Source organism: Coenobita brevimanus, chromosome 93, assembly GCF_032717465.1.
Source record: "Coenobita brevimanus isolate Jiangsu-jjx chromosome 93, ASM3271746v2, whole genome shotgun sequence".
In the NCBI taxonomy this organism is placed as follows: Eukaryota; Metazoa; Arthropoda; class Malacostraca; order Decapoda; family Coenobitidae; genus Coenobita; species Coenobita brevimanus.
Window position 1 is genome coordinate 30458839 of NC_137046.1, and position 27581 is coordinate 30486419.

At 41.8% G+C, this 27581-nt stretch overlaps 1 protein-coding gene across 1 annotated transcript in view; it reads right to left on the reverse strand.

Moving 5' to 3' along the window:
- Window positions 1–561: 561 nt before the first annotated feature.
- LOC145412493 (RNA demethylase ALKBH7, mitochondrial) overlaps window positions 562–27581 on the reverse strand; it is an 84787-nt gene continuing 57767 nt past the window's right edge. The window contains exons 3-4 of the mRNA XM_080282381.1: window positions 26984–27108; window positions 562–846 (exon numbers count right to left, since the gene is read on the reverse strand). Coding sequence (XP_080138507.1) covers window positions 699–846; window positions 26984–27108 — 273 coding nt within the window. The 3' untranslated portion in view covers window positions 562–698. The remainder of the gene's footprint in view (window positions 847–26983; window positions 27109–27581) is intronic.

Sequence of the window (27581 nt, forward strand, 5' to 3'; positions counted from 1 at the left end):
AAAAATCACAATGAGAACTGTGCACCATCTCTGATAACTTGTTTCAGGACGGAGCGCTTTCCAGAACTGGAAAAAAAAGGGAATGTTGTATTAACAGTGGAAGGGAGTATTTTGAGGGAGACATGTCTGACTAAGGTGTAAGTAAAGCAATAAATTTTTGTTGTGAAAAGTTCATATTCTTTTTGGACAGACCTCATAGGTGAAAAGATTTTGGATTGTGAATATGGAGGGATGAGCACCTATAGAAAGACCTTGTAATACCTAGGAGGAGGTCCTACAAAATGATCAGGGAAAAATATCAAAGAGATCCTATCACAGATCATGTAGCATGTTGTGCTGCCATAATATGAATAAGAGTTACACATGCAAGGATGTACAATGATATTTGGAATGAAGATTCACATGATATGTATAAAGGACATAAGACAGAAGTGAATCAGCAGACATTCTGGATTACATTATTTCTCTCAAGTGAAGAAGATGTGACCGATTGGGAGTGAGCTGGAGGGGCAAGGATGAAGAATATGACTTGGGGAGAGTATAAAAGTCTGAAGTTTCTGCCAAGATTTATTTGTCAGGAGGTTCCTGCATATCTATCTACTAAGTTCAAGGAAATAAGGCATCAGACAGTATGAAACAGGTATTTACAGTGCTGTGTTGCATTTCACACTTAATGTCATAATGACGATGCTTTGAAATTAAGATGATGAGTTAGCATCATCCCCCTCCCTAGGATGGTTACGACTAATTATGGACACTCTTCTTCCACGAGGTACAGCTTGTCTCCCAAAGAAAGAGTCCTTCTCACCAAGAACTTCATGGGTGTAACTGTATCGAGATGCATTCCTGAGAAATAGGGGAGATGATAAACATATACTGATAACTACTGTAAAAAACAACCTACATAAAGCTATGAAATGGTAGCTGAAAAGTAATGAGCTAGTCATAACAATGTTATCTATTGCAATAAGACTCCAAATGAAAACTCAGACTATTACACAGCTTTCACTACATAACCTGAACACCTAGTACCACAGCAAAAGAAGATACACAATGCATAGTTAATACCTGGTACAGTAGCTAGTTCCTATATGTGGGACAGCTAATTTTCAATTTTATATTTAGTCTAAAGTGATTATGTCATCAAAGAGTGTCCCCATGTGATGAGTGAGAAATGAACTGCCTGTCACAGCTACATTAATGAGTACAGTATTATAATGAATTATTTCAACAATTTTCCATTTATCATGTAAGCAATATTTTACACAGATACAATTGCTCCCCACAGATCGCGAGTTCAGAGAACACGATCCTTATTGTACGCAAAGACCTATTTTTTATCGAATTTTAGTGTATTTTTTAATAGTGACGCGAACTGAACTCGTAATAGGCAAGACGACAGCGAAGTGTGGCCCAAATCCAGGGTTTACCCCAAGCACACAACATTGCCACTCCAAGAAGTGCCAACCACCAGTGATGAAGAGTGGAGACTTGTCGATGAGCCATTTCCTGGGGAGGATCAAGAGGATGATGCAATGTCTGAGGTATCAGAAATAGACTTTGAAGGGTTTATAAACGAAGTGAGTGTATTAGCTAGTGAACGTGTTGAAAGAGCTGGTGACTAGAGTGGTGAGGAAGGTGGTGTGTCGGGTGATGCAGGAGTTGCATGATAGGGTTCCGAGACAATTTGCTGTCAAGTCAATTCGCCATCAGACAATTCCTCGTCAAAACATGGACAATTCCATCAGTATACTTATTATTAATTAATCAATACTTTAATAACTGTATTTCAGGGGAATCCATAAAAGTCAATGTTCAATAGCTATGCTTTGGATATTATTTATTAGCTGCACCTTTACTGAGTACTGACTAAAGGTGTAACTAATAAATAATATCCAAAGCCTATGCTATTAACATAGACTTTGATGGTTATTAAAATACTGATTAATTAATAATAGGTATACTGTATTTATAGAGTAACGGGGAATTGTCCAGGGTGTGAATTGTCCTGATGGGGAATCGTCCATGTTTTGATGGGGAATTGTCTGATGGCAAATTGACTTGATGGTGTATTATCTCGGAACCCTAACGTGCACCTCCTGCACCACTCGACACACCACCTTCCTCACCACTCTCATCGCCAGCACTTTCAATACTTTCACTAGCTAATGCACTCACTTTGTTCATAAACCCTTCAACGTCTATTTCTGATACCTCAGACATTGCATCATCCTCTTGATCCTCCTCAGGAAATGGCTCATAGACAAGTCTCCACTCTCCATCACTGGTGGTTTAATTAACTTGTTTCTTCCTCGCTGTGGTCGCCTTTGAATTATTCTAGCGTCACCCATGGCTGTCTTCATTAATGACGGCGAACTGTCTTCTTATTGTTGTGACGGCAAATTGACTTAATGCCAAATTGTCCTGAAACCGAGTGGTGCAGGAGACAATTCTTCCTGTTATCCTCTTGGGTTAAGGTGAGCAGCCATATTCTTTTTGGTTTAGTTAAGCCATATCCATCTTGACTAAGTAAAGCCATAATCTTGCTGTTTTACTTTATCTTAGGTAATATGTCTTAGATAGTTTCCCTGTACAGTACAATACTTAGGACTGAATGGAGTCTCAAGGGTTGCCCATCAAGGGGGGTGCCGCTCATATGTAATTTTTCCCATAAGTTTATGTATTTAGAGTACGCGAATTCCTAGTACACGACGTCCTCTGCCGCCCATATAGGCGCGTACTAGGGGGAGCAACTGTACAATATTGTACCACTAGAATGTGTATAAATATACATAAATAAATAAATAGTTTTATATATATATATATATATATATATATATACAGGTAACTTGCACGGAACACGTGGGTTTCGTTCCTACCGTGCCGTGTTAGGTGCGAAATCGCGTATATTTAAACTACTCCGTATTTTGCTCCCTAGACCCCCCAAATGTGTTGTTTTGCTGTTATCTGTCACTAGAAAGCACTTTAAGTGGTTAGAAGGTTTATTTAATGTTATAACTCACTAATACAGTACTTCAGAGCAAAACTTCAACACACAAATACTGTACGTAAACACAAGGAAACATTCCAACGCCGATCATAGGTAATCATATAAATTAGGTTAGCTGGTACCAGTGCTTTAACTTACAAGTACATACCAGAACAGTACATATTTAACTTAGAAATGCAGTACTGTGATATCAATTGATTTCAGTACATAATCTGTTAGGAATGGCTGGAAAAAAAAAATGTTATGAATACATTTTCACCTTTTTGATATATGTTTATGGTAGTTTCGAGTTATTTTTTACATTATCGTTCTGCCCATGCTTGGAAAAGGGAGCGAAAGAGTTGAATTTTCAGTCCTAAATGAGAAAACTGCACGTCCTCCAAGGCTAGACTCTGCCACGGGAGAATAAAGTGGAGGGTCAGTCCGATTAGCAATAAGGAAGTTGTGTCACAACTTCCAGCTCCCACACCACGAGAATGGCTAAAAATAGAATCGTAATGCAGTTTCAGAACTAACAATAAGTCTAATTATTACGAATACAGATACAAAGCAGAAATAAATACGTTTACAGACAGGGAAAACGTATTTCTTCCGTCATAACATGTTCATCTTTCTCTATCATTTTACGTTCATCTTTATCATTTTACCTTGTTATTTTCACAATATATATTGCTGTCTCGTAAACAGGGTGGTTGGTTGTGTTTTGCAAGGGAGGAAAAAGGTTGTATTTTCTGTCTGGGTCAAGATAATGGGTGTAACTATGTGTGGTTAGGCATGGCCACGAGCGAAAAAATCGTACAACCACTCATCACGATAGCCGGTGGTGAACTGACAGATGATACATGAGAGGGTGAAGTCAAGGTCATGTCCCAGATTTTCGTTCACTTCCCGAAAGTTTTCACAGTTTTCTACAAGCTGCAAACCATTACAGCAAACCTGAGCAAATAGGTAAAGATACCAAGACAAAAATGTATTTTTCTCTTATTATAAGTCTTTAACGAACAAACAAAAAAAAGGCAATATTCCGACGCCGATCATGGGTAATCATATAAATCACGTTAACTGGTTACAAGGCTTTATTTAATGCTTTAATTGCATACAAGTACATACCAGAACAGTAAATATTTAACTTACAAATACAGTACTGTAGAAAAGCAGTATAGTAAGAGTTTAACGAACAAACAAAAAAGGCAATATTCCGACGCCGATCATGGGTAATCGTATAATTCGGGTTAACTGGTTACAAGGCTTTATTTAATTATTTAACTTTATTTAAGTGCTTACAAGTACAGTACATACGAGAACAGTAAATATTTAACTTACAAATACTGTACAGTACTGTGGAAAAAACGAACAAATAAAAAAGGCAATATTCTGACGCCTATCAGGTAAACTGGTTATAAGACTTTATTTCTTGCTTTAATGTTATTTAATAGTACTTTAAGTTGCACATAAACTTACCAGAACAGTACAGTACTGTAAATATTTAACTTACAAATACTGTGCTACTGTACTCGGGAATGTCTCACTCACTGAATAATTTCCCGCCTAGATCGTCACGTAATCAAAACAAACCGCGCGCTGCGGTGACGTTCGAGGATTTGATCTTTCAAAGGCCTCTCCTGCGTTAATTTGTAGTTTTCATAATGGTTTTTTAATCTTACGTTGTCTTATATGTATCCCAGCCCTTACCATGTATAATTGCGAGCGCGTTCCGTGAGATCGTGTTCTGTGCGAGTTACCTGTATATATATATATATATATATATATATACATACAGGTAATCCCTTCATTCATGCGAACTTTTTTCACGTGATTTCGTTATCCACGAATTTTTCGTACAAAAATTAAAACATAAAATTATAGTATTCAAATAAATAGTTTTAATATACAAGAGAAATAAATAAAATATAAAAATGCCTACCTGCTTCCTGTGTGCATACATATATGTATGTGTGTGTGTGTGGGGGAGGTCGGTCTACCATGCACCACACAGTCAGTTTGAATCCGACGGTCGAACCATGCGTGACTCGCGAAACGTTATTTGTGGCTTATTTTTCTGCCTTCCAGTGACTGCTTGCCTTGTCTGCCAACATGGGGCCTAAGCGTAGTGCTAGTGATGCATGTGGTAACACGCCAAAATGGACTGTAACGTGATGTTGCTGACAGAGAAAGTTGTGTTGGACAAACTTAAGGGAGGAATGTCGGCGACAATTCTCCGTCAGGACGATTCCCCGTCATTTATTTACATACCAGTTTATTTAGCATGTACAGTACATTAGTTTTTTACTTATATGAGTTATAAAATCCTCCTGAAAATTAGTAATTAAAGTATTAATTAATCAATAATAAGTATATTTATAGAATGACAGGGAATTGTCCATGTTCTGTTGGTGAACTGACTTCATGGTGAACTGTCTCGGAACTGTGTGTTTGGGGTGAGTCAACTGTTCTTACAATAAAGAAGGCAGAATGTAACATACGGGAGGCAGTGGGGGCTAGTGCACCAGACTGTGCTAAAGTGTCTCCACCTACGCCTGTGAACTGGCTTGGAACCGTATGTTTGGGGTGAATGAGTCAACTGTTTGGACAATAAAGAAGCCAGAATGTAGCATATGGGAGGCAGTGCGGGCTTGTGCACCAGACTGCTGACGTGTCTCCACCTACGCCTGTGCTTGTCATGTTTCAGTGTTAAATTTCTTACATTTTTGTTGTTTTTCATACTTTAAGCTAGTTTATGAGGTGTATGTAGTGCATAAGCAGTATTATTCAGATGTAATAAACTTAGTAGACATGCGTAATTATGTGCACACAAGGGCAGAACGTATACACGAATTTACCACATACGCGAAGGGTCTGGGAAAGTAACCCTCGCGTGAATTAAGGGCTTACTGTATATATATATATATATATATATATATATATATATATATATATGTATATGAGAGAGGGGGGTGTGAGTTGGGAGTAGGGCAGTGAAATGGCGGGGGACAGGACGACGTGAAGGCGATTTGTTTGTGGCCACCCCAAACGGGATTGAGGCGTCTGGCGATAGATATATATATATATATATATATATACATATATATATACATACAGTGAGTCCTTGATAAACGAAAACCCAAAGTACGAATTTTCGATGTTACGAAAGCGATGAATATAGGACAAATTCCACAATACGAAAGTATCTGTCTCAATGATGCAAAAAGCGATATGAAAGGAAATACGAAAAATTCAAAACGGGTGCTCGCTTGCGGTGAAGAAACGAACTAACCCCTCTGGTAAACAGTTTTTCACACACTTCTCAGTTGAGTCCACAGTTTCGGAACAATTCGCCGTCAGGTCGATTCCCTGTCATTTATTTACATATTAATTTATTTAGCAAGTATATTAGTTTTTGAGTTATATGAGTTATAAAGATGGTGGTTTATTCTTTTTATAATAAATGTAAAATATGGCATCAAATAGTTGGTATTAACAGAAAAAAATATAAATAAATTGAAAAGTGACTCCGGTGACGTACGATGTTTCACTTCATCGTTTAAAATAGGGCTACATGTGAGACATTGGCATTTATATAAATGCCTAATAACCTCAAGTGCACGATCGACATACTCTAAAATTATACGAATAATCTTCATATTATGTCTACATTCTCAGCTTATCAATCGATCTCAACCTACTGCATCCAAAAATTACAATAAAAATTACTGAAGACAGCTATGGGAGACGCCAGATTATAATTCAAAGTCAACTACAGCAAGGAGGAAGCATGTTAATTATTGACTACAAGTGCAAATTAAAAATAATATCCAAAGCCCACACTGCTGAATGAACATTATTAAGTATATTTAGAGAATGACAGGGAATCGTCTTGGGTGCGAATTGTCCTGACAGGGAATAGTCCATGTTTTGATGGCAAATTGACTTCATGGCGAATTGTCCCGCAACCGAGTCCACGTCCCTCCTCACAGCTTTGCTGTATGTGGCTATTTCTGCAGTTCTACACCTTTTTGTACTGTTTAGACATGCCTCCCAAGTGCCCTGCATCATCTCCAGCATCAGGGGAGCCTGCTGCAAAGAAGAAGCAGCACCGTACTCTAACTCTGGAGAGGAAATTGGAAATTATAAGATGCCACTAGGAGGAGCAAGAAGTCTCGGAGACTGGGTGTGCTTTAGGCCTTGCAGCTTCCACTGTTGGACTGTGACCAAGAAAAAGGAGATGTACTAGAAAATAGCCACCTTGTTCTCTACATCTACAGGTATTACTTATTTCTACAGGTATTATTTCTACAGGTATTACTTCCTTCAAAATAGGAGGGGTAAAGTTTAGGTGAAGGGTCTGAGGGGGTCCTGGGATGCATCCCCCCATTTCTATGTACAGCAAGCTCACCCCCAAAGCGTGGGTTTCGTTCCTAACGTGGCGCGTTCGGCGCGAAACCGCGTAAGTTTTAACTACTCCTTATTTTGCTCCCTAGATCTCCTAAATGTGGTCTTTTGCTGTTATCTGCCATTGGTAATCAATATGAAGCACTTTAAGTGGTTAGAAGGTTTATTTAATGTTATAACTTACAAATACAGTACTGCACAGCAAAACTTCAACATACAAATACGTAAACACAAGGCAACATTCCGATGCCGAAACCAGTCAGCTTCGGAATGTTGCCTTGTGTTTACGTATTTGTATGTCGAAGTTTTGCTGTGCAGTACTGTATTTGTAAGTTATAACATTAAATAAACCTTCTAACCACTTAAAGTGCTTCATATTGACTACCAATGGCAGATAACAGCAAAATACCACGTTTAGGGAGTCTAGGGAGCAAAATGGTTTCTGGACTATTCATTGTCAACCCAGTTCACCGTCACAACAATAACAAGACAACATAGACTTTGATGGATCCCCTTGAAATATAGTTATTAAAGTATTGATTAGTTAATAATAAGTATATTTATAAAAGTATTGATTAATTAATATATTTATAGAATGACGGGGAATCATACAGGGTGCGAATTGTCCTGATCGGAAATCGTTCATGTTCTGATGGGGAATTGACATGATGGCGAATTGTCTTGGAACCCACCGATCGTGTGTAATCTATAACTGGTTACAAGGCTTTATTTAATGCTTTAACTTTCTTTAAGTGCTTTAACTTACAAGTGCATACCAGAATAGTAAATATTTAACTTACAAATACAGTACTGTGGAAAAGCAGTACAGCAAATATTTAACAAACAAATAAAAAAGGTAATATTCTGACGCCTATCAGAAAACTAGTTATAAGACTTTATTTCTTGCTTGAACGTTATTTAATAATACTTTAACTTGCACATAAACTTAACTGAACAGTACTGTAAATATTTAACTTACAAATACAGGACTGAGGAAAAGCAGTACAGCGAAACACATCACGTGATCAAAACAAACCGTGCGTGCTGAGCTGATGTTCGAGGATTTGGCCTGTCAAAGGCCTCTCTTGCGTAAATATATAGTTTTCGTAATGGTTCTTTAATCTTACATTGTCTTATACATATCCCAGCACTAACCGTGTATAATTGTGAGCGTGTTCGGCGAGAACGTGTTCCGGGTGAGTTTACTGTACAATAAAAATCGTTCCGATATACAAAATTTTGGATTACGAAAGTTTTTTTTGGTTCCTATCCCTTTCGTATATTGAAGACTCACTGTACTGTATATGTATGTGTATATATATATATATATATATATATATATATATATATATATATACAGTAATCCCCGTACTATCCAGACGCCCACTTTCCGGACATCCCCACTTACTGGACATTGTGGGCCTGGACCTTCAGAACCCAAAAATGGCCAAAATAAGAAAAAAATACCCCCCAAATCCGAATTTTCTCCCACCTGTAATTTGAAATTGCTATGTGGCGCCGAACAGCTGTTACACCACAGACCCTCACCCCTTCCTTCATCGGCCCTCCTCCTCCCCCCTCCCCCCTCCCCTGTCAGGGTTGCCATTTGGTATTTTTCATTACCAAGTGTGGGCCAATTTGGTCATGAAAATTTTGTTTGGTAATGAATCAGAGTAATGCATTACCAAACAGATTTTTCACATGTATGAGGATACACAGGATGGTGATGGTGGATTGTTTGCTCTCTCTGATTAATCTGCTAACGTATATAGCGTGAAAATAACCAACATGCTGCTAATTATACAAAGAGTGATTACATGTATTTCCACTTGTATATAAAATTAGTGAAGAACAAATGCTAGCATTACAAATTTGGTAATGAAAGTTAAATTTGATAATGAAAATTGAGGAGTTTGATAATGTGGCCGTTGCGATCTGCCAACTCTGTTTCCCCCTCACACACCAACACCCAAGTAGTTATACCCTAACTTCGATCGTGAGTGGTAGCATGTTGTAATGGCAGCCACACGTGCTCATTTTTTTGTGAATAAACAGTGAATAAACAGCAATACCTCGCCACTAGACCACACAGGAATTTACAATGTTGTGCAGTGTTAAGAAATTGGAATTTAGAGTGCAAAGGATTAACTGTCGAGTGCAAATGGCGGTTGGAACTGGCATGGTGCAATTAACAATGTGCAGTGTTAAACAGTTATAACTCACAGTGCAAAGAATTACTGGAAGTGCAGCACAACACTGGATTACTGTATGTGCTTCAAGAGATTTTAACCACCGCCAAAACCTTACAAAAGGCAGCCACAAACGTGCTGTAATTACCCTGGATGAGGTACAGTCACTTCTAATTCCTCATTCCTTGGTTCCTTTTCATTTATTTCAAGCTCTATGTCCATTATTGGTGTGAATAAGGTCTTAAATAGGTTTAAATATGTGCTATGCATGTCCGGTAGGGAGTTATTTTGGTGGCTTTCAAAATTAGGCTGGGTTAGGGTCCATAAGTACCAGTCTAGGAGCCAGGGACTTGTTGTAAGTACCCAGAATGTTTAATATTGTATAAATTCACCTCTAAAACCTCATTTTATGGTTCTTTTGCATTTATTTCAGTCTTTTATGTTCCTTATTGGTGTTCCGCGGCATTCAATTTGAAAATCACGACCCAACAACCAATCACCACCCGTCCCTGGTGGCAAGTGTGCATACTAATGCCACCACGTTGTTGTTGTTCTTCCCACCAGTCCACACACCATAGACCATTGCCGTGGAGTACGAGAGCTACCTGCCTTTTTCTTTGTGCACCTTCCCCCCCGCCTCCTACCTTCCATAGCCCCTCCCGAACCCCCAATGAAGCGCTCTATGCAGTATGGCATCAAGAAGCAGCCACCGTTGTCGTACAGTCAACGTTTGGAGCTCATTTGTCGTGTTGAGAAGGGAGCACCCCCACCTCATGCCGAGAGGTTCTAAGTTCTTCCCAACACCACCCAACTCCATTCACTTAAGCAATATCGTCACAGGATTAAGGTGAGATCCCTTAACATTGCTTATTTCTATTAAATACATGCACTGAATATTCCTAAATTTGTATGTTTGTGTTTGATGGTGCCTAGATAGGTGTAGGTAGGGTGCTGTGGGGGATGGTTGGCCAAAGGCCAGACCCAAATTCATTTTTCACATAACAGTTATTATTTATAAACCACGGAATTTGTAAATCATGGCAGTGGTCTAGACCCAAATTGCTGCGATTTACGAGGATTGAGTGTGTGTGTATATATATATATATATATATATATATATATATATATATATATATATACAATAAACATATATATATATATATATATATATATATATATATACAGTATATATATATATATATATATATATATATATATATATATATACTGTACACTCAATCCTTGAGTACCACGTGGTTGAGTAACACGTTTTTGTTCTAACGCGGTCAGCATAATGAGACAAGTCATGTCAACACGCGGAAAAACTCGAGCTCACGCGGGAAGTCAGCTGGCCTGGCGACTAAATTTGAAAGTTGCGCGCGATGACGTCACCCTCTAAACTCTGGGTACTTTTCCTGGGCACATAGTTCCTTTCTGTATGGGTATTGATCTCAATACCACATCCAGCCACCTAAGCCAAGCAGCCCTAGTGGGACAGGTTAGGTGTTAAGGTAGAAAAAATTTTGCCTGGGAAACACACTGAGCATATTTTTGAGAAAAACCTATGGTTTGTTTTGAAACAACTGGGCGAGCATCGTTCCTGGCTGAGGGTTCCCGGTGGTGAGATGAATACGCATACAGAATGGAAATATGCTTCATGGGCACACTCAAGGCCAAATGGTTAGACAAAATTTATGGGTTTCGCAATTTCAGGGGACGAAATGGAACGAAAATGTATGCTAATCAGGAAAAAAAAAAATCCATGTGTTCTCGTGAGTTAGGGTTCAGTTCCACATTCTTCATTCGATTTCATGCTGCCCAACACATTTCGGACCAACTGGGCATGTGGTTATCAGTCCTTTCTCATGCCTCACCTAGTTCTCACCCACTCATAATGGGTTTTGCAGTTTTAAGGGACGAAATGGAATGAAAATGTTTGCCAGACAAAAAGTTACTCTTTTATCCATGTGTTCTTGTAAATTAGTGTTCAGTTCTACATTCTTCGTTCGATTTAGTGCTTCCCAACACATTTCCAACTAACTGAGTATACGGTTATGTCCTTTCTCGCGCCTCGCCTAATTCTACCCCACACTCATACTGGGTTTCACAGTTTTAGGGGACGAAATGGAACGAAAATGTTTCCTAAAAAAAAAAAAAAAAAAAAAAAAAAAAAAAAAAAAAACTTTCATCCATGGGTTCTCGTAAGTTAGTGTTCAGTTCCACATTTTCGTTCGAATTCGTGCTTCCCAACACGTTTCGGACCGACTGAGCATACGGCTAAAAAATCCTTTCTCGCATCTCACTGACTTTACCTCACAGTCATATGAGTTTCGCAGTATTAGGGGACAAAACTGAATGAAAATGTTTGCTAACCAGAAAAAAAATTACTTCCATCCATGTTCTCGCACAAGTTAGCGTTCAGTTCCACATTCTTCGATCTACTTCCTGATAGTCTTGTATTTTTCGGATTACTTATGGGAGGTAAATAATCGTTTCATGCTAAATCTGTTTCCCCGTTGTTTTTAGCTGTGTTACACTGTGTCAACTCGTTTGACTCGTCAGGGTTACAGCGAAAGGGCCTGTCCTAAATGTTTAACTACAGTTGACCTAACCTAGCCTAACTATACCTAATAATTTAACCTAATCTAACCTAGCATCCAGTTGGGAAATTGGGAGACGAAAACCACCTTTGAGTACGTCAAGACAATCATAGGTACGGCTTAAGGAACGTGATGATAAAATGTGGGAAGTTTTTCTGCAGGAAGTTGTAATTTATCACCCTTAAAATAGTCAGAAAAACACCGAAAACAAACTGGAGGAATATGAATTGAATTGGTAAGGTCCTTCTACTGCTGTAAGTAAAGCGTACGTTTACCGAAATGGCAAAAAAGTGTGGAGTACATGAAAGCACCATCATAATGATTTGGAAGGACCAGGAGAAGATAAAGATCGTGCGAAGGAAGTGATGCGAACCTTGTAGCACTGAAAGTTTATATTTGTCCTGAAGCTGACTGAGAAGCTTAGGCCTATAGGGCGTTATGTGGAGCGTCAGAGAAATTGTCATTTTTACTCCTCCTTACCACCTTACCCCACATAAATTACCCCCACTTATATGCACCATCAGGTAAAACAGTGATATAATCATTGCAATTAAGATCACCAATGATATTAGAAATAGCATTAACAAAAAAGTTGGGCTAGGTACCCTTATTTTGATACGTAGCTTCCCGGCATTCATTCACCACCCCCCAACGATAATGTTATCAAAGTTTCGCCTTCTCGTATCATGTGGCCTTCGGGAGAGACGTTAGGCCGTATGGTTAGACTAAAATTTATGGGTCTGGCAGTTTTAGAGGACGAAATGGAACGAAAATGTTTGCAAAAAAAAAAAAAAAAAAGTACTCTTTCATCCATGTGTTCTTGTGAGTTAGCATTCCGTTTCACATTCTTCGTTCGATATCGCTTTTCCCAACACATTTCGGACTGACTGAGCAGTTTAGCCATATGCTTAGTCTGTCTGAAAAGTGTAGGGAAGCGCGATATCAAATGAAAAATGTGAAACGGAACGCTAACTCAAGAGAACACAAGGATGAATGTAATTTTTTCTGGTTAGCACACATTTTTGTTCTGTTTCGTCCCCTAAAGCCATCAAACCCATGAATTTTCATCTAACCGTATGGCCTAAGGTCTCTCCTGAAGGCCACATGATACAAGAGATGGCGAAACTTTGACAACAACAATGGGGTTGAGGGGAGGGAGGAAAATACCATGGAGCTACGTATCAATTAAAGGGTACCCAGCCCAACTTCAGCTTTTGCTAATGTTTTTTTTAAATGCCAATGATTTTTTAAATAACAATAGTTACATCTCATTGTTTTACCTGATGGTGGGTGCAAGTAAGGGTTAATTTACGTGGGGTTAGGTTGTAAAAAAGGGTAAAAGTGAGTTATGAAAAGTCGCCAGAACACATTGTACCATTATACACACAAACATATTGTCTGAGTGACGCGCATTTGGGTACCACGGTCCTTGTCCAGTCCCTATTGCCCGCGGTACTCGAGGATTCAGTGTGAATATATATATATATATATATATATATATATATATATATATATATATATATACAGTTTATATATACTGTATATATATATATATATATATATATATATATATATATATATATATATACTGTTTATATTATATATATATATATATATATATATATATATATATATACAGTATATATATATATATATATATATATATATATATATATATATATATATATACTGTTTATATTATATATTAATATATATATATATATATATATATATATATATATATATATATACAGTAATCACTCCAATATCCGGATCAATAGAGCCATCGGTAGGTTCGGTTATTGGTTTCGTCCGGATATTGGGCCCCAGCTTATGGACTTGTACTTATGGACCCTAACTCAGAGAAACACCTATACAACTCCCTCTGGACATGCATAGCACCTATTTAAGACCCAAATCACACCAATAAGGCACATAAATGACTGAAATAAATGCAAAAGAAACATAAAATGAGGGTTTAGAAGTATGTTCATACATTAATAAACATTCTGGTACTTATGGACCCTAACCTAGCCTAACTCTGAAAAACACATTCCTACTGCACATGCATGAGGTAAGTATAGTATGGAAAAAAGTACAGTATGAAACATTCTGGTAAGTATAGTATGGAAAAAAGTACAATATGAAACATTCTGGCTACTTACAGCAAGTCCCTGGCCACCTCGAAGAATAACTGCCTCCTCTCGAACTCTGACAGTAAGAACGATTTCCTGAAGCACTTGCAGTACACTCTTCCTGAAGTCTTGCACTGAACTTAGTCAATAACACACAGAAGTCCGTTCTCTTCACAGTGTTCACTTTAGTCCAAATAATGTTCCATTTTAATTTCGTGTTGCACATTAACTTTTCCCAATTTTTTTTTATTTTCCAAAGCCAAAACAAAGAAGGTTAGTTACGTTAAATTTTGTTTCCACTGAGTCTTTTCTCTCATTTCGAAAACCTTAACACAACACACCGTTTTTTTCACTGCACAACACTCAAAATTCCCGTGTGGTCTAGTGGAGAAGTTCTTGCTGTTTATTCACTGTCAGGGTCCGAGAGTATCACTGGCAGGCGACCAAGGGGTGCATCGCTGGGTCGTGGTGATGGCGTACCAACTACAGAAGACTCTGAGGAAAGCCGCAAACTCACATCGAGCGGTGACTCCACTGTAGCTGATGTGCTGGGCTGTGGCTCGGAGCATGAGGGCCTGTCTTGGGGAGGCAACAGAGTGGAGCCAGGACTTGGCACAGCGGGGGTCACGGGCCTGAAAAAACTGTCAATCGTTGATTGACGCAAGGACCGACGATTCTGGCGATTGATGATGCGCTGCCGGAAAGCACGCACTTCCTCCACGAGTCCCAAGGGCCCCATCTCCCTGTCGCAGTCCGGGTGTTCCAGGTAGTCTAGGACGAACTCTAGATGTTCCCGGAGTGCGCTCAGCTTGGGGATGGCTGGAGTAGTGTCCTGCTGAGAGGAGTCCGCATCATTGTCGCCTTCGTCGTCGGAATCTTCAAGTTCGGGAATGACACCAGCAACCGAAGACGCGATCTCGATATCAGACAACGTCTGATACCCAGGATCGCCCTCGTCGTCGTCCAACCACTCACGTACATCGTCCACATCAACAACGTCGCCGTGCGTACATAGCCTTGCATGGAAGTCATCCACATCAAAGCCCAGAAAATCGTACTCCACATCTGGTCCGAGAAGCAGACGAGACCAACCATTTTCAAGAGTTTTCTCAGGGACTTCCTTCCATGCACTAGCCCAGTTGTACAGCGCAGACTTGATGTTGTAGCGGCGAAGGTTTTCCAAAGTCCTCTTGCCTCGAGTGTCACGTCCTTCCCTGCACTCGTCCTCGTCCTCGAGAACAACCATCACCTCGTCCAGGAACTTCCGATGGTACAGGCGCTTTGTTGCCACGATCACTCCTTGGTCCATGGGTTGAATGAGAGCAGTCATATTAGGTGGCAGAAACATGCACCTAATACGGCCATTCTCAGCAACCAAGTCCTTGTCGCACGGGTGGGCAGGTGCATTGTCGAGCAGAAGGAGAGCCTTTACCTGGTCGCGAAGGATTCCCAGTGTCTTCTTCTGGTACTGGATGACCTCCTTGACGAAGTGACGGTGAAACCAGTCTTTGAAAGTCACAGCTGTGAACCATGCTTTCAAAGAATGGTACCATACGACAGGAAGGACATCCATCACCCCACGAAGGCACCGAGGCTGCTTTGCACGGCCAACAACAACGGGCTTAAGCCGGTGCATGCCGTTAGCACTGGCACAACACAAAGCAGATATCCGTTCCTTAGAAAGCTTGCGGCCAGGTACACGCTTCTCCGTCTCATCAGCTAGAGTGTTCGTTGGCACCGAGCGATAGAATAGGCCAGTTTCGTCTGCGTTATAGACTTGACCGAGAGTGAGGCCTTCCCTGTCGATCAAGCCTTTCACCTTTTGCCGAAACTCGTCAACTCCATCCTCGTTAGCGTCCAATGCTTCGCCATGTGCTTTACGGTTAGTAAGGCCATGTCGCAACTTGAACGCGAAGAGCCAACCCTCGGATGCCTTGAAGTCTAGGGCGTCGTGAAGCCTTGCAAACTTCTCAGCAGCAGCCTTCAGCTCCGTTCCACGTACCATCACACCAGCTGCACGTTGCTGTCGGTACCAAATCAACGTGGATCGGTCGATTTCTGCAAACTTGGGGGTAAACATAACCTTCCTTTCCACGTTGCGTTTGCTTCTCGACGAGAAGTCAGCCGTGTACTGCATGAGTTTGTCTCGGGAACGTTTGATATCGAACAAAGTCGACCGGGCCAGGTTCAACTCGCGGAGAATGCGTGAAGAAGACCAACCCGCATCAACTTTCTCCAATATCTCCCTCTTCTTTTCCAGAGTCAACACCACTCTCTTCCTTTTCTCAGGTGGCGGGGCCATCATCACACACACTAAGAGGAAGGCCGAGAGCAGCAGGAGGCCTTGCAGCAAGTACGGCACCACCACAAAAGCAAGCACGTGGGCAGCCATTGCGAAGAACGTAGGTCCAGTCGCGGTGAGAGACAGGCGGGAAGTGGGGAGGATGCAGCGGCGCTCTATCGGACGTCGGAGGAATGACGAACCAAAACAATGCTCTCCCGCGGCGCGCACGGCAAGTTCAAATTACGGACGGCAAAAAATCGATTTATTTTTTTATTTTTTTGGGTTTTCGGACCATTTTGGGAATGTTGGATCCCAGGACAATAAGGTCCGGGTAGTGGGGATGTTCGGTTATTGGGCGTCCGGATGTTACTGTATATATATAAATATATATATATACATATATATATATATATATATATATATACATATACAGTACCCTCGCGTCCAACACGGTAATATTGTCATGCATGGGTCACGTGTTGGACCAAAAACGTGTTGGACTAACAATAGAGCTTATGGGGAAAAATGAATTATGTCAGCAACCCTTGGAAATGTCACCCTAAATACCTACCATATACCTACACATATATTGGTACTATTGTAATTATAATAAATGGTACTGTGCTATGAATGATAACTAACCTTTTAGGATAGTGTTGGTGGGCTTGCTGGGAATGGAAGATGGTATCCAAGGCTGTAGGTAGTCCTACTGGGTCCCCGGAGGATGGCTGCTGGCGTCACTAGTGGGTAATGGCTGTTGCTCCTCCTCAACCTCCCTCATAAATCTTTCAAAATCACACTCAGAATCACTATCTTCGTCCACAGCCATGGAAGGTCCTGCTTCTGCCTGTCCTAGCACTCTGTAATCCTCGGCAAAAGGCATGCTTCTCACACTGTTGGCAGAGCCCCATCTCGTGACTGTGGAAAGTGACCGCTGTCGATGACTCGGTAGAGAATAAGGAGAAGCAACTTTGTTTATAAACTGGTACACACGCTGATGAGAAGGGTTTCAAACGATTGATATTTATTCTAAAATATTAATATGTATTCAGTGTCAGGCTAAATGTTCAATGCTGTAGTACGATACATTCTCTGTCGAGCCGCCTGGGTTTTGGTCACACTGTTTTGCTCATAGTATCCTCGGCAGGAATCCATCCAGATGAATTCCAAATGACCATGGTATTGTCGGAAATTTTACCACGTTACCGTTCCGATTTACCATCGTATCCTCGGCAAACCTGGTATGAAGCGCCGTGTGATAGCCTTCGGCTGCCAGGATCTTGTCTTGGTTTTTTATTATGGTCCTCACGTTGGCTTTATTCATGTCGTAGGCCTTGGCAATGTCAACTTTCCTCTCCCCTTTCTGCTTCCTCTCAATGCTTTCTAGCTTGGTGGCCTGAGGGAGGTGCCGACGCTTCTTGGGGTTCTCAGAAGGCTTACTAGGCATCGTGAGCAGGGTAAAATGCAGTAACAAGGGCAGAAAATGCAGCAAGAAAAAAGCACCTTCCAATGCGAATTATGCGACTGAGTGGCACTGTGGCAGGAGAAATTTAAACAAAACATCACGTGACAGCAGAAGCGTTTTTAATTGGGCAGCATCACGATCACGTCACAACTGCGGGCGGGGAAGGCTACTTGATCAGAAGTTTTCATTGGCTATCATCATCATGGGAATGTCCAGTATGACCGTGTTGGACCGGGGGTGATTGTGCTACAGGTGAACTCTGCGGATTTCGCCCACTTCTCGGAGCTCTGTGTGTGTTATGCTAACACACTCATGTTCCAGTAATTAAATCGTATTAAAAAATACTAATTACTTGCTCTCCGTGCTGGACATGAATCGTGCTGGACTAACGCGTCTTGGACGTGAGGGTACTGTGTATATATATATATATATATATATATATATATACAGTATAAATATATATATACACCTATATATATATATATACAGTATAAATATATATATACGAAGGGTGATCAGAAAGTAATGACAGTTTGTGCTATAACATGAAAACCTTGAATGATGGGAGGTAGGGGAGCAAGGAGAGTGCAGAGTTGCCTGTCCTTACGAGTTTGAACTTGTCGCCGTATGCCTGACTTTTCTTGTTTTATTGTTGTGAGTGAATGCTTCACTCTTGTTTTTGCTCTCTGGCCAGAAACATGGATTACTTGAAAGAAGGCTGCAGGTTCTACATTTTTACGAGGCGGAAACTGGGAAAGAAAGCAACAGAGATTCGAGGGGAATTATTACAAGTTTATCCAGACACTACTCCTTCCCTGGAAACTGTTTCCCGCTGGATTCGTGCTTTCACAGCAGGAAAAACTGAATTGAAAGATGAACAACGCTCTGGACGCCCCCGGACATCCGTGACCGAAGCAACAACTGTCCATGCACGGTCCATCATTGACGAGGATCCAACTGTAACTCTTAGGTTCTTAGCCTTGGAGCTTGATATCAGTTATGGGAGTGCATATGACATCGTGCATGAACAATTACACCTGAGGAAGAAGTGTTGTTGATGGATACCCCATTTGTTGGCTGATGAGCAAAAGGCTGAACGGGTGAGGATTTGTCGTGTCTGGCTTACTGAATTTGAACCAAATGGTCCAAAACGGTTCTCAGATGTTGCTACTGGAGATGAGCGTTGGATTTCATTCTTCACAACCCGTGACAAGCAGTCAAACATGGTGTGGTTGGGCGATGAAGACCCTCGACCTCAGATTTTGAAGGAAGGATTTCGCAGCCGGAAGCTCCTTTTCACCATCTTTTTCAATTCTCAAGGACCAATATGCGTGGATGTGATGCCTGGAAAGTCCACTATCACAGCCCAATACTACACAGACCAGGTCCTTCCACAAGTCTTGGAACACAAGGCCAACACTGCACCAACCCGCCGTCGGTCTCACCTTTTGCTGCACCACGACAATGCTGCACCCCACAAAGCTCGCCTCACTATGCAGTACCTGGAACAACAAGGTATAACTCTGCTCCCCCACCCACCCTACTCCCCTGACCTGGCTCCCTGTGACTTTTCGTTGTTTCCAAAAATTAAATCTGCCATCGCTGGGAAGCAATTTCATCGCATCCAAGACTTGGCACGGACCGTCAATTCAGAACTCCGAAGTATACCATCTTCAGAGTACCACGCTTGCTTCATGAAGTGGAGAAAGAGAATGGAACGCTGCATAGAGGTTGGAGGGGAGTACTTTGAAGGAATGTGAGTCATAGTTTGATAGTTCTTCATGCTAATAAAAGTTTATGGACTCAATGTCATTTCTTTCTAATCACCCCTCGTACACCTATATATATATATATATACAGTATATATATATATATATATATATATATATATATAAAATGAATGGATCAGAAATAGGGGCATGGAAGAAGTTGAGAGGCGGAAGAGAGAGTTATATGTAGAAAGGACGAGAGAGGTGAAAAGATTAGTAAGAGAGAGTAAGAAGAGAGTGGATGAGGAATTTGGAAGGAATTTGAGTGTAAAGTGGAAGGACTGTAAGAAAATGTTTTGGAAGGAGGTGAAGAGAGTAAGACAGGGTGGCAGTGAAGTTAGGAGGGGAGTGAAAGATAAAAATGGTAGATGACTAGTGGAGAAGGGAGAAAAAGTGAGCAGATGGAGAGAACACTGTAAGGAATTGTTGAACATAGAGGATTGAAGTAATGTGATCATAAGTGGCTGGGGAATGGCTGGGAGAAGGAGGGAGATGAGAAGACAGGAAGAAATCAGTAGGACAGAAGTTGTGGAAGCAATGAAGAAAGTCAAATTCGGGAAAGCCCCAGGAATTGATGGAGTGTGTGGTGAAATGCTGAAGCATGGGGGAGTGATAGTAGAAGAATGAATGTGGAAGATGTGCAGATTGGCCTGGGAGGAAGGTAGAGTCCTGGAGGATTGGAAGTCAGGTATAATTATTCCTTTGTACAAAGGAAAAGGGGAAAAAGAAGTGTGTGGTAATCACAGGGGCATTTGTCTTCGTAGTATATTAGGAAAAGTGTATGGTAGGATACTTATTGACATAGTTATGGAAAGAACAGAGGAATTAGTTGGAGAAGAACTGGGAGGCTTTAGGAAGGGAAGAGGTTGTGTAGATGTAGAGTAGGATGCTTACTGACAGAGTTATGGAAAGAACCTAGGAATTAGTTGGAGAAGAACAGGGAGGCTTTAGGAAGGGAAGAGGTTGTGTAGATCGGATATTCTTTCTTAGATCTTTAGTGGATAAGTTTCTAGAGAAGTGAAAGAAATTGTATGCGGCTTTCATGGATTTGGAGAAAGCATATGACAGGGTGGATAGACATGGATTTTGGAAAGTAGCCAAGAAACCATTTACAACGCTGGGTGGTAACCGTATAACCAAACCATTCGTGCTCCCTACGTGTCAACAAGTGGGTTGGTGGAGGGTTAGTGCCCCTCCCCGTAAAACAAATAACTCAAGTCAAATGGCCACCCCTTACGGGATTATGGTGTCTGGCAATAGATAGATAGATATATATATATCGCAAATTGACTTAGGACCTAAACACAAAGAATTGCTATGGGAGAGTAGTCTGTCTTTGCTTTGTGTTTCCACCTCTACCAAGTGAATTTTTTGGGCAACAAGTAACTGGCAACTCCTCTGGTGTTGGCGGAAGATGGTGAAACACTCAGTACGTCAGTGATTGCACAGAAACGAGAGTGGGAGTATATATTCCCTTTGCACCAAGTTTGCACCTCCCCTTTTTTTCATATGCATTAATCTTTGCCCTGTTATTTTCCTAGAGTCAAGTTGTCATGCCTGGAAAATACTGCTCAAGGGATGAGAAGGTCCGTATCATTGCATGGAGGCAGGATAATGTCCCTATCAACACGATTTGTGAACGTACGGATGCGCAAAGTCACCTGACATGAAGATTCTTGCTGCAGCGCGCGGCCTGCCACTTGATGTCATACCAGAGCACAAGCATGGTGGAGGAAAGAAGAGGACGACTTCCAGAGGTACAGATACGCTTCTGAAGAGGGAAGGAATCAAGAATCCTCAACTGACAGCAGCAGAATTGAAGAGCATGCATCCCCAGCTGTTACAAGACTTCTCAATTTAAACTATCCAACACTGCTTGCAGAAGGAGCTGGGTTTGCCAAGCCTCACCACAGCCAAGAAACTGCTTCTCACTGACCGCATAAAGAAGCAGCGCATTCAGGTTGCCAAGAAGTATGCACACTGGACATCGGATGAGTGGAGAAAAGTTATGTTTTCCAATGAAAGCACATTTGAAGTGTTCCAGGTGCATTCTGCCAAGGTTCGTCACCCTGCCTCCCGTAGTCAATATGACCCTGCTTACACGGTGTTAAGCACCCACAATCAGTAATGGTATAGGGGTGTTTTTAAGGTGAAATGGGAAGGGGAGGCCTCTACTTTCTACTAAGAACTTGATGATGAATGGTGGCTGGTACATTCAAGTTCTGAAAGATCATTTGTTATAACTTTTTTTGCTATTCATGGGTGTGACTTTTTCATGCATGATTCAGCTCCATGTCACAATTCAAGAAAGGTGACAAAATGGCATATATATATATATATATATATATATATATATATATATATATGTCTATCTATCTATCTATCTGTCTATATAAATATCTATCTATCTATCTTTACAATCTATCTATCTATCTATGCCACATATATATACATATAGATATAGATATGTATGTATATATATACAGTGCTCGTCAGAAGTATCGAGCGCCCTGCGTCCCTCCTAAGAAACAAATCTTTCAACATTGAAAAAGCATATAAATAATGCATTTTATTTACCTTTAGTGCTTCGCAGGGTAGCCTTTACGCTTCTTCACGGACCTGAGACATCTTGGAAGTGAAAGGGCGAGGCTCCTGAGGTGCTGGAGGGGTATTTTGTCCCAGGAGTCACGAATGGCAGCTTCCAGCTTAGTCAGAGAGCTCACGTCCTTCCCTTGGAGACTCTCCTTTACGAGGTACCAGAGGTTTTCAATCGGGTTGGGGTCTGGGCTATTTCGTGGCCAGTCTTTCATGAATGATACCTTGCAGTCATGAGCCAATTGGTGACCAATTTGGCCTTGTGAGCAGGTGCACCGTCCTGCTGAAACACTCGTGCACCTATTAGCTCGAAGGAGTCTGGTAAATGATCACACAGAAGCTCCAGGTAAACATCCTGATTCACTCTTAGGTTCTTCGGAAGTACAACAAGCTTCCCCAAACCCTTCCCTGAGAAACAACCCCATACCATGAGTGAATCAGGATGTTTAACTGTGCTTTCTACATACTGTGGGTCAAGTGGGTCACTACCTTTGCGTTGGTACACACATGCTCCTCTGTTACAGATGACACTAAACGTTGCCTCATCAGACCACAACACTGACAACCATTGCTACTCACCCCAATTAAGGTATTTGTTAGCAAAGGCAAGCCTACAAAGTCGCTGGCTGCTAGAGAGAAGAGGCTTTCTCACAGGCATGTGACTTATGTAACCAAGTTCATGGACCCTACGAGACACTGTTGTCACAGACACCTCACCAAACACTTCTGGGTTGCTTTCCTTTATTTTCCATGCACTCACACGAGGATTAAACTCCACTGCATGTTTTAAAACATTAACAGGCCTTGGGGAAGTTTTCCTAGGCCTACCAGACCGCGGTTTCTTTGTGGGAACTTCACCACTGTTTTCCAACCGAAACTGCGCGCACCACCGATGCACTGTCGCTCGAGCCACACCAACCAATTCAAAATTTCCTTTGTCTGGTGGCCTGCCTCCTTTAGAGTAATGATCTGGGATATGATTTCGCTCGATAGTTCACGGGTAGGTTCCATAACAAAGTGGCGAAAGCCAAAACACTGTGGGACACTCGGTAAAAAATGGCGCAAAAAGAGAGGGAGACAAGGCAGAGTTCCTCTCTCTCAGGCAGCCCGTGGGCAACTAAGGCGGGAACCAACCAGCACGTCGGAAGGCCTCAGGCTACCGTGACGTCATGCTAATGCGCCGCAAACTTGTGGCTCAATTTTTGCCCCTAAAAATGAGTGATTCTTTTTTGGCCATAAGTATTGCGCGCCCGGTGGTAGGCGCTCGATAATTTTGACGATCACTGTATATATCTATATCTATCTATCTATCTATATATATATATATATATACACTAATCCCTGTAATATCCATATGCCCATTTTCCGGACATCCCCCAAAACCGGACATTTTCGTTGGGGGATGCAATATTCCCAAAATAGGCCAAAAACCGCAAAAAATTTGAAAAAATCTGACTTTTTCCCGCACATAATTTGAAGTTGGCGTGCGCGGTGCGGGTCAGCTGTGTTCCGGTGTGTTGTTCTGCCGACGTCCACTAGAGCGCCCCTGCATCCTCCCAACTAACCGCCCATCTCTTGTTGTGTGTGCATGTTCGTCGTCATGGCCGCCCACGTGCTCGCTTTCATGGTGGTGCCTTTACCTGATGCAAGCTCTCCTGCTGCTCTCGTGCCTCTCCTTCGAGTGTGTGATGATGGCCCTGCCGCCTGAGAAGAAGAGAGTGGTTTTGAGTCTGGAGAAGAAAAGGGAGACATTGGACAAGGTGGATGCGGGATGGTCTACCTCACGCATCCTTCATGAATTCAACCTGGCCCAATCTACTTTGTTTTATATCAAGAGATCCCGCGACAAACTCGTGCAGTACACAGCTGACTTCTTGTCGAAAAGCAAACACAACGTGGAGAGGAAGGTGATGTATACTCCCAAGTATGCAGAAGTCGACCGCTCCATGTTGATTTGGTATCGACAGCAACATGCTGCTGGTATGATGGTGCGTGGCACGGAGCTGAAGGCTGCTGTTGAGAAGTTCGCAAGGCTTCACGATGCCCTAGACTTAAAGGCATCCGAAGGTTGGCTCTTCACATTCAAGTTAAGACATGGCCTTACCAACTGTAAGTCTCATGGCGAAGCTTTGAACGCCAACGAGGATGCAGTAGACGGGTTTCGGCACAAGGTGAAGCGCTTGATCGACAGGGAGGGCCTCACTCTCAGTCAAGTCTACGACGCTGACGAAACTGGCTTATTCTATCGCTCTTTGCCTACGAACACTCTAGCCGAGGAGACGGAGAAGCGTGTACCTGGCAGCAAGCTCTGCAAGCAAAGGATATCTGTTTTGTGTTGTGCCAATGCTAACGGCATGCACCGGCTCAAGCCCGTTGTTGTTGGCCGTGCAAAGCAGCCTCGGTGTCTTTGTAGGGTGATGGATGTCCTTCCTGTCGTCTGGTACCATTCCTTGAAGGCATGGTTTACAGCCCAGGTCTTCAAAGACTGGTCCCACCGCCATATCGTCAAGGAGGTCATCCATTACCAGAAGGAGGAACTGGGAATCCCACTTGACCAGGTAAAGGCCCTCCTCCTCGACAATGCACCTGCCCACCCGTGCAACAAGGACTTGGTGGCTGAGAATGGGCGCATTAGGTGCATGTTTCTGCTACCTAATACTACTGCTCTCATCCAACCAATGGAGCATGGAGTGATCGTGGCAACGAAGAAGCTGTACCAACAGAAGTTCCTGGACGAGGTGATGGTTGTTGTCAAGGACGAGGATGAGGACGAGCACAGGGAGGGACGGGACACGCAAGGCCAGGGGACTTTGGAAAACCTTCTCCGCTACAGCATCAAGTCTGCCATCTACAACTGGGCCAGTGCATTGAAGGAAATTCCTGTCAAGACTCTAGAAAATGGTTGGTCTCGACTGCTTCTCAGAACAGATGTGGAGCACGATTTCCAAGGTTTTGACGTGGATGACTTCCATGCACGTCTACGTGCGCATGGGAACGATGTTGATGAGGACGAAGTGCGTGAGTGGTTGGATGACGACGAGGGTGATCCTGGGTATCAGACATTGTCTGATATCAAGATCGCATCTTCAGTTGCAGGTGTCAGTACCCAGCTTGAAGATTCCGACGAGGACGGCGACAATGATGCGGACTCCTCTCAGCGTGACACTACTCCAGCCATCCCCAAGCTGAGCGCACTCCGGGAACACCTTGAGTTTGTTCTGGACTACCTGGAGCACTCGGGCTGCGACAGGGAGATGGGGCCCTTGGGACTTGTGGAGGAAGTGCGCGCTTTCAGGCAGCGCATCATTAATCATCAAAATCGTCGTTCCTTGCGTCAATCAACCATTGACAGCTTTTTCAGGCCCATGACCCCTGCTATGCCCAGCCCTGGCTTCACTCCATTGCCTCCCCAAGACAGGCCCTCATGCTCCGAGCCACAGCCCAGCACATCAGGTACGGTGGTCACCACTCGACGTGCGTTTGCGCCTCTCTTCAGAGTCGTCTGCAGTGGGTACGCCATCACCACGACCCAGCAACACACCCCTAGGCCACCTGCATGTGCTACTCTCAGACTGTGACAGTGATTAGACGCCTAGAACTTCTCCACTAGACCACACAGGAATTTACAGTGTTGTGCAATGAAAAAAAAAAAAAAAAAAAAAAAAAAAAACAGTGAATAGTGTTAAGGAATTTGAGTTCTGAGTGAAAAGATAAAGATTTAATTGACTTTCAATGTAACATAAATTAACTACAGTGTGTTATGTTTAGAAAATGGTTTTATGAGTGGAAAGACTTTAAGTGCAGAGTGCAACACTTATTTCATTAAGGTACAATGGAGTGCAAGTAAGACTAGAGTGCACAGTGTTAAGAGAATGGAATTCTGAGTGCAAATGACTAAGTTCAGTGCAAGACTTCATGAACAGTGTACCAGTACTGCAAGTGCTTCAGGAACTCCTTCTTACTGTCAGAGTCTGAGAGGAGGTGGGTTATTCATCGAGATGGCCAGAGACTTGCTGTAAGTACCCAGAATGTTTCATATTGTACTGTATTTTCCATACTTACCTCTAACACCTCATTTCACTCTTTTATGTCCCTTATTGGTGTGAAAAGTGTCTTAGGTGCTATGCATGTGCAGTAGGGGGGTGTTTTTCTGAGTTAGGCTAGGTTAGGGTCCATAACTACCAGTCTAGGAGCCAGGGACTTGTTGTAAGTACCCAGAATGTTTATTATTGTATAAACTCACCTCTAAAACCTCATTTTATGGTTCTTTTGCATTTATTTCAGTCTTGTATGTCCCTTATTGGTGTGATTTGGGTCTTAAATAGGTGCAATGCATGTCCAGAGGGAGTTGTATAGGTGTTTTTCTGAGTTAGGGTCCATAAGTACAAGTCCAGGAGGCTGAGGCCCAATATCCAGACAGGACCACTATCCGGACATGCCTTTGGCTCTATTACATCGGATATTGGGGGGATTACTTATATATATATATATATATATATATATATATATATATATGCTGGATACACACACACACAGTATATACTCACTTCATGATGTAAAGTGATCGTCGCTTCAAAAAGACATCAACAACTTGATCTCTGTGTTCCACATGCACAAGTCTCATCACTGCATCACTCAGCAAATTCAGCCCACATATGATGTTTCCACAGAACTGTTGTAGGAACGGGATAAATTCTGCTACTGTCTAAAAACTGTATAAAACATACTTCAGCAGTAATCATCATTAACATTATCAACATCATCATCATCATCATAAAAAATTACACTGAAATTATTGGTCAGCAAGATCTGGAAATAACACAGAGAAAGCACAAAAAAGGTAAAACTTTCAACAAAATATCCAGTGAAATGGGTCACATTCTCATTCACCAACCATTCAAGATTTTGACATACTGGCTCCAACAGACGAAAAATAAATAAATAAACATAAATTTTAAATATCAACGGAACAGACACTCTAATCACTATGACAATTGTCGTATCACTCATATTGTTTATGAAGGCTCCAACGTGCTTATAAGCGTTGGCCTTGGTCATCTAATAGTGGCTCTCCACACTGCTCGATCTCTTGCAGCCTTCCTATTCAGTCTTATCCCTGATGTCACACTCTACAACCTTGTCCCA